This window comes from Sinocyclocheilus rhinocerous, unplaced genomic scaffold (genome assembly GCF_001515625.1).
Source record: "Sinocyclocheilus rhinocerous isolate Xijiao unplaced genomic scaffold, SAMN03320098_v1.1 scaffold1334, whole genome shotgun sequence".
In the NCBI taxonomy this organism is placed as follows: Eukaryota; Metazoa; Chordata; class Actinopteri; order Cypriniformes; family Cyprinidae; genus Sinocyclocheilus; species Sinocyclocheilus rhinocerous.
In genome coordinates, this window is record NW_015626864.1 from 980,883 (window position 1) to 996,263 (window position 15,381).

The 15,381-nt window shown below is 36.6% G+C and overlaps 2 protein-coding genes across 3 annotated transcripts in view; one reads left to right on the forward strand and one right to left on the reverse strand.

The window, feature by feature from the left end:
• The window catches only part of LOC107718782 (uncharacterized), a 10,468-nt gene extending 4,430 nt beyond the window's left edge, over positions 1-6,038 (forward strand). For both annotated transcript variants that reach the window (XM_016526011.1, XM_016526018.1), the window contains 13 exons: positions 783-1,386; positions 1,596-1,720; positions 1,891-2,134; positions 2,291-2,427; positions 2,503-2,593; positions 2,680-2,802; positions 3,936-4,108; positions 4,183-4,280; positions 4,360-4,487; positions 4,673-4,853; positions 5,310-5,451; positions 5,536-5,605; positions 5,741-6,038. In XM_016526011.1, coding sequence (XP_016381497.1) covers positions 783-1,386; positions 1,596-1,720; positions 1,891-2,134; positions 2,291-2,427; positions 2,503-2,593; positions 2,680-2,802; positions 3,936-4,108; positions 4,183-4,280; positions 4,360-4,487; positions 4,673-4,853; positions 5,310-5,451; positions 5,536-5,605; positions 5,741-5,763 — 2,139 coding nt within the window. In that variant the 3' untranslated portion in view covers positions 5,764-6,038. The remainder of the gene's footprint in view (positions 1-782; positions 1,387-1,595; positions 1,721-1,890; positions 2,135-2,290; positions 2,428-2,502; positions 2,594-2,679; positions 2,803-3,935; positions 4,109-4,182; positions 4,281-4,359; positions 4,488-4,672; positions 4,854-5,309; positions 5,452-5,535; positions 5,606-5,740) is intronic.
• An 84-nt stretch (positions 6,039-6,122) lies between these two features.
• Positions 6,123-10,016, reverse strand: LOC107718799 (zinc finger protein Gfi-1b-like). The gene is made up of 6 exons (XM_016526026.1): positions 9,938-10,016; positions 7,998-8,262; positions 7,610-7,782; positions 7,173-7,289; positions 6,674-6,839; positions 6,123-6,443 (listed from the first exon to the last, which is right to left on the reverse strand). The coding sequence occupies exons 2-6, from the start codon at positions 8,209-8,211 to the stop codon at positions 6,346-6,348; spliced, it is 768 nt and encodes a 255-aa protein (XP_016381512.1). The 5' UTR covers positions 8,212-8,262; positions 9,938-10,016; the 3' UTR covers positions 6,123-6,345.
• Positions 10,017-15,381: the final 5,365 nt, after the last annotated feature.

Consider the following 15,381-nt stretch of genomic DNA (forward strand, 5'->3'; position numbering starts at 1 on the left):
CGAACCTCTCTCCTTGAAGTTCTTGATGATCTAGTAAATGGTTCTTTCAGATGCAATATTCTTTGTAGCAATTTTCTTGCATATGAGGCCGTTTTGATGTAAATCGATGATGGCTGCACGTGTTTTTTTGGAGGTAACCATTGCTAACAAGAACACGATTGTTTTTATCTCCTTTTATAGCAATCAGTCTGCTCTTACAATCTAATTAGTATGATAGTGATTTTACCTGAATAGTACTCATGCACACTTTCACATGTGCTGCTGATATGATAGTCAATTAATGTTAGCTGGTCATTTTGTCAGGATCAAAAAACAGCAAAATTAGTTTTTTTTTTGTTTTTTTTGGCCAATGAAGCTTTTAACAATTATTTAAAATGCATCTGATCACTCTACACAATCTAGAAACAATGTGAATGAACACCACAACAGCTTAAGCAGCAAACTTTGCAAAACACAAAATTTGTCACTGCCAAAACTTTTGGCCATGACTATAAGATACTTTATAATAGAACAATATTATAGGCAGTTACAGCCAACTTGATTGTCTGGAAATATACAACAATCATTGAAACGGTTCCTATTCTTCTCAGTTATGTTCTACTGTATCACAGTTCATGATTGTCACCTCAAATTTGTTTTCATATCTAAACGAATACTAAAATCACTAAAGGAACAATTAGTGTCCTCAATGTCACACAAGGTCCATTTTGAAAGTCACTGCTTGCTTTGAGGAGATATGGAGCCGTGTTTCAGTTCATGAAGTTTCACTTGTCTTTCTGTAGGAAAAAGAAAACCTCCTCGTTGTGATTTTGGATGGAAAGCAATTTACCCTCTCTTGTCCCCTTCCTCACCACCTGATTCCCTTTCTTCCTTACCTTCATTCTCATCCATACCATAAATCACTGCCACCTGCTCACATTTATCCCATATATCCCCTTCATCCAGCACCTCTTTTTGATGCTCCTGAACCTTCTGTTCAAACACATCTGTCTCTACCTGTGGATCAAATACCACAAACACATGAAGAGACCGTACCTCAATACCCAATGATACCCCCTCCACAATATTCACCGTACCCTGTATCCTGTCCCCCTTATCCTGAGAGATTCTGTTCTCAGTACCCCATGCCATACCATCATCCCCCATATCATCAGCCAGCCATGACCACTGCTTCACAACCAACCATCCAGCCAATGCCATGGACATCATTTCCTCAGCCTACATACAATCCTCTGACCCCTCTGGTTATGCAAAAGACCCTGCTCCCCGTGTTTCTTACGACTCCCCCTTCACAACCCCCCCAGACGTCTCCGTCTCTTAATTGCATGAGGAATAAAATAATGGCAACTTTGCCCTCAGCAAGAGCGGACTCCATTAAAGTCAAAGGTGAGCTATAGCAGTAATAATATTTCACAATATTACCGGGGTTTTTTTCCCGCCTTTTTTTGAGGAGATATGGAGCCGTTCTTTAAGCATAAGGGACTTATTTCAAAAATAGAAACAATCGTAATTTTTCCAGTAGTGTAGTTTATTTGCACACATACGAATCAAAACTTTTTTTGTTTTTTGCTCTTCTGTGGTGGTAATATTTGAAGATGCAGAGACAAATACCTGGATCTCCATTGCATCTGTCCCAGCAGCCTGTAATTACACACTCCACTCCAGAGGTGGCAGTGTTGTGCTCTCTTCACCACTGCCTTCCTGCCACACAAAAAAAATGGTGAGCCCTCTGGGTGGAGATTCAGCACATTCCAATATGTTATTGAATAAGTCAGTTATTGAATCAAAATAGAATAATAAACCTTAATTCAAAATTGAAATTTAGTTTTAGTTTATCATGTATGACTCACTCTTACTGCTTTTGTTTCTTCTCTCTTTTTACCTCTTCAGTCCTCCACAGTGATCTCTCTGTCTGTCAGGTTCTGGGATCTCTCTCAACTGCGATACCGAACCCTACAGCTTCAGTGTCAGTACATTGAAGATATAGATGCACAACAATTACACCAAATCATACCTCACCTTACAACCAAACCCACAGCCGCTCAACCACCCTCTAAATTTGAAGTGTTGTGTTCTAGCCAACATATGAGTGTAAAACTGCCACCTGGGCCAACATCTAGCCTCTTTGTACAGGGTGAGTTTGAGGTCTGTTCAGACAGCATACTCTGTTTTATCATTTCCCATGACAATGAGGCAATTATAGGTTGTAGTGAGGGAATGTGACATCTGTAAAATATTTTAATATCTTATATTTAAAAACAATAATAATAAAATTGGACTTTTTTTATAGCCCCTTCCAATGGGATAAAAACAGAAGCTGTTCCTATTTTGGAGGCCCCAAGTCATTGTGGGTACTCTGTAAAAAGGGGTCAAGATGGTACCATCAACATCCTCCTGCCTTACTCTTCCTGTCACATGACTCAGAAGGTCTGTGATGTCATTCGTTGTTATGCAAGATGTATTGCTACTCTGGTTTCATGAATATTTGTTTCTGTTAATCAGGATGGGCTGTACAGAATTATATTAAAATATCAGAAACCGAAAGGGCTCACAGTTGAGTCATTGCTGTCGTGTCAGGCTTTGTTCAGTCAAGGTACAGTATGAATCTTTCTTATGAGTGGATTCAAACATTGTGACTTTCTAAAAACTTTTTAAAAACTGTACATTTTTGTTGTGTAGAGTGTAACGTTGCACCTGATCAGCAGTTGGTCTGTGGATCTGGGGCGTTATCGTCATCAGAGTGCCATGACAGAGGCTGCTGCTATTCTACAGACACCCAATCATGTTATTACCCCATGGACGGTGAGCTGGACAATATTAAATTCAAACCGAAACATAAACCTGAATTCAAAATGTATTGTTTAGTATTTAACAATAAATCTCAAAGTAGTTATCCAAGTATGCTTACGATTATAAAGAAAATTTGGCAACACTTAAAACTTTTATATATAATGCATTCTAAAGGTATTCATAATGTACTTTAATTAGCGGTGTAATATTACATGTATTCGCCCCGAACCGTCATGCTATGGACGTCACGGTTCGGTTCATGCAGTCAGACGACAAATACAGTCAGTCATAGACGATCAAACCAGAAGGGGGCGCACGCGGTAAGAAACGAAGAACCGCCTGCTTGTTTTAAATCAGCAATTTGGGAAAGTTTCAGGTTCTAGAGTTGCTGCTGCATTGCAATCATTTTCCAAAATGTAATTTGTGTGGAATTTTTATGAAGTCTGTAAAGAGGTGAAAATACTGTACCAGGCAGATAAAGTTCGCAATGCTCGAAATCTAAGAAGACGATTATGTGGGATTCTATATGTATTTCTGAGGGGAAGTGACCATCTTCAGAAATGTTTTGATGGTATTTTCTTTTCCTCTTACCTCCATATAATGCCTATCAAAGTAGTGCTTATAAGCCAGCTGCTTTGTTAGCAGCAATAACCAAGGAAACTCTATATTATTTCTCTGTTATTATATATTATATTACTGTTATTATTCATGAGGTCATAGATTGCATTATAAGGTACAATAAAATGCATAATATATATTTTTATAATGCATTATATAGAGAGGCTACAAGTAAAGAATTACCTATTTTTTTTCCCGTAGTTTTGAAAAGCGGCTGATCCTTTAAACCACAAATAATAAACCTTAAATCAAAATGTAATCAGATTACTTGTATATGGTAAGAAGGCAAATTACAATTACAAAAAGTGGCTTTATAAGTCAATATATTGTTGCCTGTAGTAGCATTGGGACTCAAAAGGCTTTTTTTATTTTTTATTATACAAAACATGTTAAACTGATAGCTGTATTTTCTTCATTTTACAACATTGTATTTGTTTGTGTAAAGTTTGCCTTTCAAAAAATATTTCTCTGAATCAAACAAGAACATGTTCAAGAAACGTATGTGTAATTTTGTGTATCCCAATCAGAATGCACAATGGATCGGCATTTTGTTTTCTCGATTCACTCATCCGCCGCGGATCCGCCCCTATCCCCCGCCAGCCTCGTCACAGCTGGCGACAACCCTTGCACACCCCAAAAAGTTACTGCTGACTGGGCCCTCTTCAAGATTCCTCTGGATGAATGTGGGGCGCGCAGATATGTGGGTAGATTCATCGCAATAAGGTATGTATCTGAGAGCATGTGTGCGTGCAAGTCTAACTGAACGGTCTCCAGGAGGTGGGTAAAACGGTCATCTACATGGTGGAGATCCTGAATAGAGTGCAGCCCCTCAGTCTAAGTTACGGCACCATCACTAGAGAGTCGCCTGTAAGGTACACATGAAAGTACAGTTACACTGATACACAAAGAGCCAAGCAACATGCTGAGACTCCATGTTCCCTGCTGTCCCAGACTACTGGTTGAGTGTCGGTATTTACCTGGATCTGTGACAAGTGTGGGTTATCTGGTGAAAAGCCCCTCCCTCGGACCTTCTATCAAAGCTCAGGGGGTGTTTGGAGTTCAGCTCAGGATCGCAAAAGGTTTAAAACATTTTCTTCATATAAACCCTAGCTGAGTCTTCTCTTACAATTTGCTGAAAAATATAAACCATTTTTCCAAGTGAAATGTTACCATGTTCAAGAAAATCTAGGCATTTGGTGACTTTTGCAACCAAAAAAGTGATTTATAAGATTTTGTGCATTAACTACAGCCTCTTTTCATTCAGACGAGCACTACATTGATTTCTACCCACAATACCACCAGCCCCTGCATATGCTTCTGGGAAAACCCCTTTACCTGGAAGTGCGTCTGCTAAACCCTCCAGACCCCACTGCTATGCTGCTGGTGCATTACTGTGTTGCATATCCACGCTCTGCACAATCTGCCTGGATCCTTATTTATGATGGGTACAAGATGTTGTTTTAATTAAAACGGCATGAAAGCACTGACGTTTTTAGCATAGTTTTATGGGAACAAGCTGAAAATGTAAATGTTGCTTTAGCCCCCAAAAAATCCTCGATTAGCCTGTTTTATATACTGTCACTTTTAATTCAAGTTAATGCATCCTTGCTGCTGTTTTTTTTTTTTTTTTATCTTACTCCAAACTTTTGAATGGTAGAATGCGTTCAACAAAAATATTAAGCAGCACAGATAATGTTTCTTGAGCATCAAATCAGCATATTAGAATGATTTCTGAAGAATCATTTGACACATTCTTAAATATAATAATTATTTTAAATTGTAACCATTTCACAATATTACGATTTTTATTGTACTTTTTGATCATATAAATGCAGTCTTCGTGAGAATAAGATATTTTTTTGTTTGTTTTAAAAATCTTAATTTCAAACTTCTGACTTTAGGTGCCCAAATTTTCTTGACCAGAGCCCAACCCACAATCCTCCTGCTACACCTGCAGAGGCCCTGATCAATCACGTTAGACGATTCTCAGTCACTACATTCCAGTTCCTACCTGAAGATGCAGACCTGCAGACAGATGAGGAGGTAAAAGGCAGCTCTGGAAGTGCTTGGAAAAATAGTCATCTAGTCACAGAAAATTTTAACTGTGACAATGTCTTTTCCCCACAGATTTATTTTATGTGTTCAACAGAGGTTTGTCTGCCCTCAGATGGTCCATGTGTTGAGGGCTGCTTTGCAGGTGAGTGTCAGCCATTGTACTTCATTCCCTCAGTATGCAATTACAGCCATACATTTCTCTGACTCCTAATAGGTCTACCACACAGTCTTTATAGTCATTTGTACATTTTTCAGCTAAAGCACTTTGTCCTTCCAGATCCCTCTAATATGAAGCCCTGAGAGAAGGCTGATGAGCTGTATAAAGCCCAACTAATAAATTAGCATTCTTTTTGTTTGACAGATCTACAAAGTCACAACAGCAAATGCAAAACAAAGTCATTTTCTTATGCTGAAGTTTTGTTTAAAATGGCGTCCAATTAAATGGACTTTAGAATAAAAAAATAAATAAAATAAAACTTGGTGATATCTGATTGTTGCTTTCTGTGGAAGTTCAACTTGTGTGAAACGGCTATAAACATGTTTTGCAGTGACTCAAATAAACCTGTGGCCATCAGCTCCGCTGCTGCTTGACTCATTTCTGTATTACCGGATCCATCTATGAGTCTACATTGCATTCAGTTGTGCGCTGTATATTTTTCTTTGCTTTTAATTATTATTGATGTACAGCTATGACGCTTTCTTTTATATCACACATAACACTGTTCTTAAGCACTGCTGCATGAACAAATGACTTGGTTTAAACATATAGAAGAAAATATGCACTTGATAATTTATAATACTTGTGTTTAAAGGTAATTTCTGTACATTCACAAAGGTCTTGGTTGGGTAGGCACTCCGATCCTCCTGGAGGAAAGTGTGTGTTCAGCTGAAGGGTCTGTAGTGTTTTCTGCTGTGTGTGATCAGGTTGGAGCTCTGACTGAAGGCTTTACCACACACTTTACAAACATGTGGCTTCTCTCCTGCACAAAATATAAAATGTAACCTTGTCAAATGGGGAGCAATGAAAACATGCACTCAGTATCTGGGAAATGAAAAGCGCTATACTTTGAATAGAATGCTGGTCGGAACATATTACTGCCGATTATGGTGATTTTCTAAGGTTTTGATAATGGACAAATACTTTCCCCTCCATTTCATATATTCTAATGATTCAATCCTATTCAAAGTTTCAAATCGAAGTGAGTCTCACCGGTGTGTATGAAGGTGTGTTTCTTCATGTCGGATTTCTGGTGGAATCTCTTGCCACAGTACTGGCAGGGATATGGCCGTGTGTCCGAGTGGATCAGGAGGTGGGTGGACAGAGTGGATGAGCGTTTGAATACCTTCCCACATTCCTTACACTCAAATGTTCGTTCCTGAAATCCACAATGAATTTTTCACAATTTAAAAACAAATTTATAGTTTAACAAAATCAGCATACAAAAATGACAATGCTTAAGCAAAATTTTATACTGTATATATAGATATACTTTATTCATAAAAAATAATAGCTTACAAAAAAGGTAGAAACGCCTACTAAATATGAGAAACAAAGTTGGAACTGGCAGAGATAAAGGAAAACGAGAGAACAATGTACACTGACTAAACCGCTTACTAAGGCTGCAGTTACACTATTCAGCATCAGAGGGAGACATATAACAATCTTTTATCGTGAAGACACAAAAAACATCGCAAATTACCGGTCCTACCTTTATCCTACATGGCATCACAGGGTCCTTGCTGTCACAGAATACCAGAGACCGTCCATGATGACTACCATGCGATCTGTACACGTGAGACTCCAGACGAGCAAGAGATGAGAAAACCTAATGGAAAAATTACAAACAGAACCGTTTAAAGAACGACTCAGGAAGTGAAACGTTTTTCCCGTCATAGAAAGGCTTGAGGCCAAAATAAAGCGAAATACAGTCAAAGTGCTACTCAAGGAAAACGTTTTGTCTTGTGTTTCTTGGTGAGCGTCTGGTCAAGTAGTGGATTTGTATTTTAACAACAACAACAAAAAATCTTCCAAAAATGGCCTGAAGAAAGTTTACTTCAGTGTTTCATTTGTTTTTGTGCGTTACATAAGAATATAACATTGTCTTTTGAGTTTTTTAAATTTTTTTGGGACACAAAAAGGGCATACCTTGCCACACAAGCTGCAATGTTTTGGGCCCAAATCCCTCCGAGGACTCATCAGAGAACATTCCAGTGAACTGTCTCTGCTGTTGAGCCCTTGTATGTCTGCTACGTCTCTAGAGTTGACAGGTAACCAGTGCACTGGAGACGGAGGAGGGCCGTACCGGAAACCGGCTGGATCTGAAGAAACCCAGTGAAGAATAAGTATTAAACACATGAGAAGATCTGAACAGTTCAACACACATTTAATGCTGCAAAAGCAAAGATGTGTAGTTTTTTTTGCCCATGGCTATACAAAAGTTTGTGAAGTTTTTTGCCCATGGCTACACAAAAAATAAAAAGGGATCCCCAACACTACCTCATGCATTGAAAATTATTTTTGTTGATTAACGTACCTGTTTTCCAGTCATTATTGAGACTGCTGTGTGTACTGTTTTGCTGCATGATTGGAGAATATGGTTGTATCTCTTGGCCTGATTCCTCTGGTAGTGTAGCCACTTTTATGGGGACAGACCAACCCACCAGGCCTAGATAGGGCACGTCAGCGATGGGAAGAGAGGAACGAAAGCCTCCCTTCCTGCTCTTTTTCACCAGAAATGAACGAGGCATAATGAAAAAAGAAAGCTAGAACCAGCAACAGGGATGATCGTCCTGCAGGACCTAAAATGGAGAGAGGAAAATATGACAACCATATACATAGGGACAACCATATTTAATATGATGCTTATTAAATCTCAGCATGATATATGTATTGATTTAAATGAGAATTGAATGTTGTGCACTAGTAACCAAATTTTGATTTATGCTTATAATTAAAAAAAAATTTCAGTAAGGGAAGCACAGATTCTCTTAAGAGTCTAAAATAATTTTTCCTATATCTCTCTGCTCTGATTCAGCATCAGTGACTCCAAATGTTGCAGCCTTTGTGAGAGCAAAAAAAGCATTTCCCAAATAAAAGGATAAAGCTTTTTATTTTTTGGATAATAAATGAAATACGAACTCAGGACACTAAACGGAAATGTGTTCTCATCTTGCAAGTCAGAGATTCTCAGAGCAAGTCCATGGCAGCGTATTCCTGTTGAAACACTAAAATCCCCATTATCACTTTATGAAATGAATTAGATATTACTTTGAGTTTCAGTCGAGATGAACTGTATCCAAATATGAATGTAAAAATTTCTATAGCACCTGCTATGTTATATCTATTCTGTTTTATGATGTCATGTTATAAATAGGTCTATGTTTAAAAAAAATAGATTTAGATTTAAATATTGTGGCAATTTCCAAAATAAATTACTTTAATGGCAATATCTGGTGTACAGAAAAATATATATTTAACTGCATAATAAAAAATGTCAATATATTAAGTGAAGGTCTGTGTAACGCAATGTAGTGCTTTTAAATAAGAGTTCACTAAATGCTTAACGCACTATTTAAGTGAAATTTAAACAGTGATGATTGTTTCAGTAAATCTTGGTTGTATTGATTATCCTTCAACATTTAGTCATGAGACTGATGAAAGACTAATATATGAAATTCAAAATATTAACTCTATAATCTTAAACTTTCGTGTTTACTGGGGCAAAAGCAGACTATAGAACTTAAAACAAATATTGAATTTGTATAAAGTTTGAAAAATAAAAAGCAAATCTAGCCGTTACTTCAAAGAATTGAGACTACAGAAGTGTTTTCAAATAGATTTTTCGTCTATTTTTGTTTTACCACAGACAGAAAATCTTAGGGTGACATCTTACGTTGTTGATAAAAAAATATATATTTTCAAATCACAGATGTATTAAAGGTACAATTTTGTGCAAAATTTTGTACAATTTTCTGGAATGGCAAGTACAAATGAGCGATATATTTAAAAAAAAAAAAAAATCCCCATAAATGTCTTTACAATTTGTGTGATTACTTCAAATGATAATTTTTAAATTTCTCCAGACCCATTTGTGATCTTGTTGATAGTAATTGAATGTGGAAAGAGGATCTTCAGGATGAAGACTTTGATATTACATAATGTTTAAAAATGTTTCATAAATATCTGACAGTGTGTGTGTGTAGGGACACAAAACGTATCATAAAAAAGTATATTTAATCACTTCCTTCAGGATTGTTTCAAAGATCCATATTTTATTTTTAGGTGTAATATATAATTTAATCTATATTAAGTATTTAGTTACATGCTGTGAGGACTGGTGGTATAAGTGAAAATCACATGGTAAAACCTAAACCTATTTTCAAAACTAATGGCAGTTAACTGATCTGTATCGGTTCACTGCCACTAGTTCTATACGAACTTAATCAATTTTTTAAATAAATTGCTAGAACTTACCAGTAAATGCGCCCAGGGCCGGCCAATAGTTTCACGAGGTGTTCCTATAATAAAATGCACAGTAAATGCAGTATAATTCTGACTGTATTTACTGCAAGCAGATTAGGCCGAGCTACGCTGTCGTGTCTCAGTCACTAGCAGTAATAAATCACTGAGGACAGGTGCGCGTTCCTTAAAGCGCAGCAAAACTGAAACTTCGGTAACGCGCGCTCACAGCACCGGCCGACCACAGACGCGTCAGTTTCCGCCGCGCGCTCTGACTCGAGCTGTTACAAACCAGACTTATGCTAACCGTAACTGCTGCTGCAGTGCGAAGGAAAACTAGCAGCAAAATAAATCAGGGTGGTCTAATCGAAAAGACAGCCTTTTCTGTTGGATATAGGCTACATCTGAAGCACTTATTTCGTTTTGCTGTGGATGTGACTAATGAAAACCACTGTGGTGATTTTAAGTTCTCATTGCAAAAATGGCTGCAGTAGTCATTCTTTGCCAATGTAAACCATAGGTAGGCCTTACTGTGATATGGTTTTGAAGGTGTGATTGTGACACATCATTCTAACTCAGATTTGCTTTTGTCCCTGAAGGTATTAAACAGTCACAGACCCCATGCAGACAGATGAAGAAGGGAGAAAGAGAAGGAAAAGTGATGAGACTGTAGAAAGACTGATGAACCGTGAGTGTGGTTGTGACTTTGAGGTGCAACAAGACTTAGCTCTTTTGCCCATGCCTTAAAACCATATAAATAACTGACATTAAGTCCTCACATTTAGGCCAACCAACATGACATTTACACTGTAGGAATGACAAATAGGATGAAACGCTCAGTTTGGTTTGTCTAACAGCTGCAGTTTGCAGGTTTATAGGTTTAGCACAAAATTTGTATCAAATGGTACAAAGCACCATTCTGAGTTTTAAAAAACAACTTTTTTCCACTTTAACACATCTAGAAATTTGAGATGAGAAACGAAGAAATGAAAATTCTGCCATTATTTACTCATCCTAAAGTTTGAAGAATGTGGGAAACCAAACACTTGCTGGTCCCCACTGACTTCCATAGTATATGGAAAAAATACGGAAGTCAATGGGAACCAGCAACTGTTTGGTTACCCACTTTCTTCAGAATATCTTCTTTTGTGTTCAACAGAAGAAAGAAATTCATACAGGTTTGGAAGAACTTGAGGGTGAGAAAATGATGACAGAATTTTCGTTTTTGGGTGAACTATCCCTTTAAATTTGATTTATTCAATAAGAAACAAGTTAATAAACATAACATAAGGTCACAAGACCAGCTGAATTTCTAACCAAAAACAATTACTTTTTCATGATGCTATACATCCATGCAGAGCTTCGAAGGAACAATTTTATCAAAATGAACATTCCGTCATCATTTACTTACCATCTGTACGACTTTAGTAGTTCTGTAAAACAAAATAAGATATTTTGAAAAATGTCTGTGTTTTTTGTCCATACAATGAAAGTCAACGGGCTCCAATGTTGTTAGGACTCCAAAACATCTTCTGTTACACTCTGGTGGTTCTTCAGTCATTTTAGACTGAAAAATTGTACATTTTGATTTTCAATATTTATGTATGTATTTATATATACATACTGGGTTGCTATATATTCTTTTCTAATATTTCTGTTATTTTATATAGACATAAATGCTGCATAATGTTTCTAGTACCATGAATATTATCTGTGAATATTGTCTAGTAGGCCTACCATTCACCATTTTAGTACCATTTTCATTTAGCAGATGCTTTTATCCAAAGCGACTTACAAATTAGGACAATAGAAGCAAACAAAACTAACAAAAGAGTAATAATATGTAAGTGCTGTGACAAGTCTCGGTTAGTCTAATGCAGTAAACGTTAAGGTTTTTAATTTTTTTGTATAATAGATAAAAAGAAAACAAGTAGATAAAATAGAAATAGAATAGAGAACAATAGTATTAGAGGGTCAGTTTTTTTTATAATAAATAAAAATAAATCAAGTAGATAGTATAGAAAAGGAATAGAGAATGCTAGTGTTAGAGGGTCTTTTTTTTTTTAATAAAAAGAAAACAAATAGTCAGAATAGAAATAGAATAGAGAGTGCTTGTGTTAAAGGGTCAAGGGTAGATGGAAGAAATGTGTTTTTAGCAGTTTCTTGAAGAAGGACATTCCACCAGGAGGGAATAGTTAAAGGAACACTCCACTATTTTTGAAAATAGGCTAATTTTCCAACTCCCCTAGAGTTAAACAGTTGAGTTTTACCGTTTTCGAATCCATTTAGCCGATCTCCGGGTCTGGCGGTAGCACTTTTAGCTGTAGCTTAGCATAGATCATTGAATCTGATTAGACCGTTAGCATCTCGCTCAAAAAAGACCAAAGAGTTTCTATATTTTTCCTATTTAAAACGTGACTCTTCTGTAGTTACATCGTGTACTAAAACCGACAGAAAATGAAAAGTTGCGATTTTCTAGGCCGATATGGCTAGGAACTATACTCTCATTCCGGGTGCAGCAGGCGCAATGATATTACGATGTAACTACAGAGGAGTCAAGTTTTAAATAGGAAAAATATAGAAACTCTTTGGTCATTTTTGAGCGAGATGCTAACAGTCTAATCAGATTCAATGATCTATGCTAAGCTAAAGCTAAAAGTGCTACCGCCAGACCCGGAGATCGGCTGAATGGATTCGAAAACGGTAAAACTCAACTGTTTAACTCTAGGGGAGTTGGAAAATGAGCCTATTTTCAAAAATAGTGGAGTGTTCCTTTAAGGTAAAAGTCTGTGAAAGTGATTTTGTGCCTCTTTGAGATGGCACTATAATGTGCCGTTCACTTGCAGAACGCAAGCTTCTAGAGGGCACATACTGTATATGTCTGAAGTAGTGAATTTAGGTAAATGTTTCTAAATGAGGTACATTTTTCTTTAAAATATTAAAGAATAAATATTATTGAAATAAAATACAGTCCACTCATTTCTTTTAAGTTACATGTATAGTCTTAAGCCTGTTTTGACCAACAAGGTGAGTAAATGTTTGAAGAATTTTTGAATTTTCATCCCTTTAACATATAAAACTCTTTAATGCAAAATAATACCTACATGACACCAAAATTTGAACTTTGCAAATGTATAGCATAAATGTTTATTCATTTTTTAAATACATTTTATCTTCAAATACGGAACACTGGATCATCATTTGATAACATTGCCATTTATATATCTTTAGTACTGTCATTCTTAATAACACATCAGTAAAACTGTAGGAGAGAGAGGATGTGGTCTGATGGGTGTAATGTGGAGACTACTGGACATTTACGGACTGTGGAGGTAAGGCAGCTGTTGGAGCACTATAGAGGAGGTGACGTCACATCAGCCTCTGTGTTATGACCTCATGCCCTCACTGGCCATTTTTTTTAACATGACTACACCTGAAAGCGTAATGTGATGTGTATGAAATATTGACCTCCGCTTTTTGGGTTGCTGTTTTGATACACACAGTGTTTGAGATAGCAGTCAAACTATATTTGAATGAAAACATTGAATACAGTAGCACATTTTCTGTATGCTTGTAACACTTGAGTGACATTACATGCGCTATATACACATATTATTTTCCCCAATTTATGCATTCATCTCCACATTTACTTATCTTGAAGAAAATGGAAGACAAAAAAAAAAACAGTTCTGTTTGTAATGATTTAGTATACTGCAATATAAAAAATATCCTGATAATAAGAGGCATTTTAATACAATAAAGTGTTCTTTTGAACAGTGATGTTCTTCAATCTCATGCATAAAAGTGTACATTTATGCATTTTGTTTTAGTTAGGTCGTCTTCTGTAATGATGACATACCTTTCATGAAACCAATCAGGGTTTCATTATGATCACTGCTTACATGGCAACCTTCAAACAACAACAACAACAAAAGTGATTAAAACTTTTGTATACAAGAGATAAAAACTGGCATGAAAGATGCTACAAAAAAAGAATAAATAAATAAATAATAAAATAAAATTCTCTGATAACAGTATATAAAAGTATTCAGTTTCAACTGTAACAGTGACATAGTGTTTCTGAGATATGTGATAGACTTTATGCAGGGAAAACTGACTCATAATACCACAAAGTACTGATTTTATTATCACCGTAACATTTTTCATTCATCTTTTTTTCCCTTTTCTTCCACTGATTAGAACATAATTCAGCCATTCTGAAGGTGATTGAAATTAGAGCTCAATGTGAGACAGAAATGTGTTTGACCATATTAGCCACCCGCTGACAATCTAAAAATGGTATGTTCCTGCTCAGGTAACAATAAATGGGCTTGCCAAAGCCTTTCCAATAAGACTGACTTCTTGTTTTAAACAAAATCAACTCACCAAACAAGTTAAGTTAATTTCAAAACAGCCATGTCTGATTTCCTATTAGCAAATATTCTTTAGAAGCTAAAACTCACACCACAAAACCGTTGTGTTTTGTAATCGAGTTGTGAGGAAAGCTTCCTTCGACTATTTGAAATCCAACAGTCCCAAACCAGAACAAATGTTGGTACAACAACTGCTTGACCAAGTTTTCCGGCTTCAGGGACCCTCTGAGGTTTCTCTTTAAAGACCAGCAAGAAATGAAAGGTGCAAAGCAACTTCCTTTACTTGCTGCTTTTCTTGTAAAGAACAGAGTTTATAAAAGGTACACACTTCTGAAACTGGTTTTGTGGATGGTTTTAAATGTTACAGAGGTCACTGGGGAACAGGAAGGATGTTCTAAATCAGAGTAAAGCCCTAGTAGAGACGATGCTAGAGAGGTTTAGTCTTTTAGTTTTGTAGTGCAATATGAAACAATATTAAAGGGGTCCTATTATGCTTTTTCACTTTTTCAACTTTAGTTAGTCTGTAATGTTGCTGTTTGAGCATAAAAAAGATCTGCAAAGTTACAAAGCTCAAAGTCGATTTCAAAAGGAGATATTTTGTTTAACAGAAATCACTTTTCAAAAACTACAACGAACGACTCGTTTGGACTACAACGCACATTTTCCGGGATTTGTGATATCACAAAGATCGACGAATGGGACGAGACCTGGTTGAGCTGCACTAAAGAAGGCAAACCAATCACAACACACACTGACCCAGCTAACCAATCACAACACACACTGGCCCAGCTAACCAATCACAGCACATTTCGTATTTCAGAAGGCGGGCCTTCATTTGATACAGGAACTATTCGAACCGTTCATGCCAGACTGAGGAGAGAGGTGTAGTGATGGGAAGTTCGGATCATTGACTCGGACTTTGAGTCTCGTTCAGCAAAATGAACGAATCGTTTTTCGAGTCGTTTCGTTCATTTGAGCAAAATATAATTAAAATGTTACGTGTTACTTCCCTAACACGTCTACGCAAACGTTGATTACACTACAAACAATACAAAACTATAATGCTATAAGAAACAGAAAAGATTA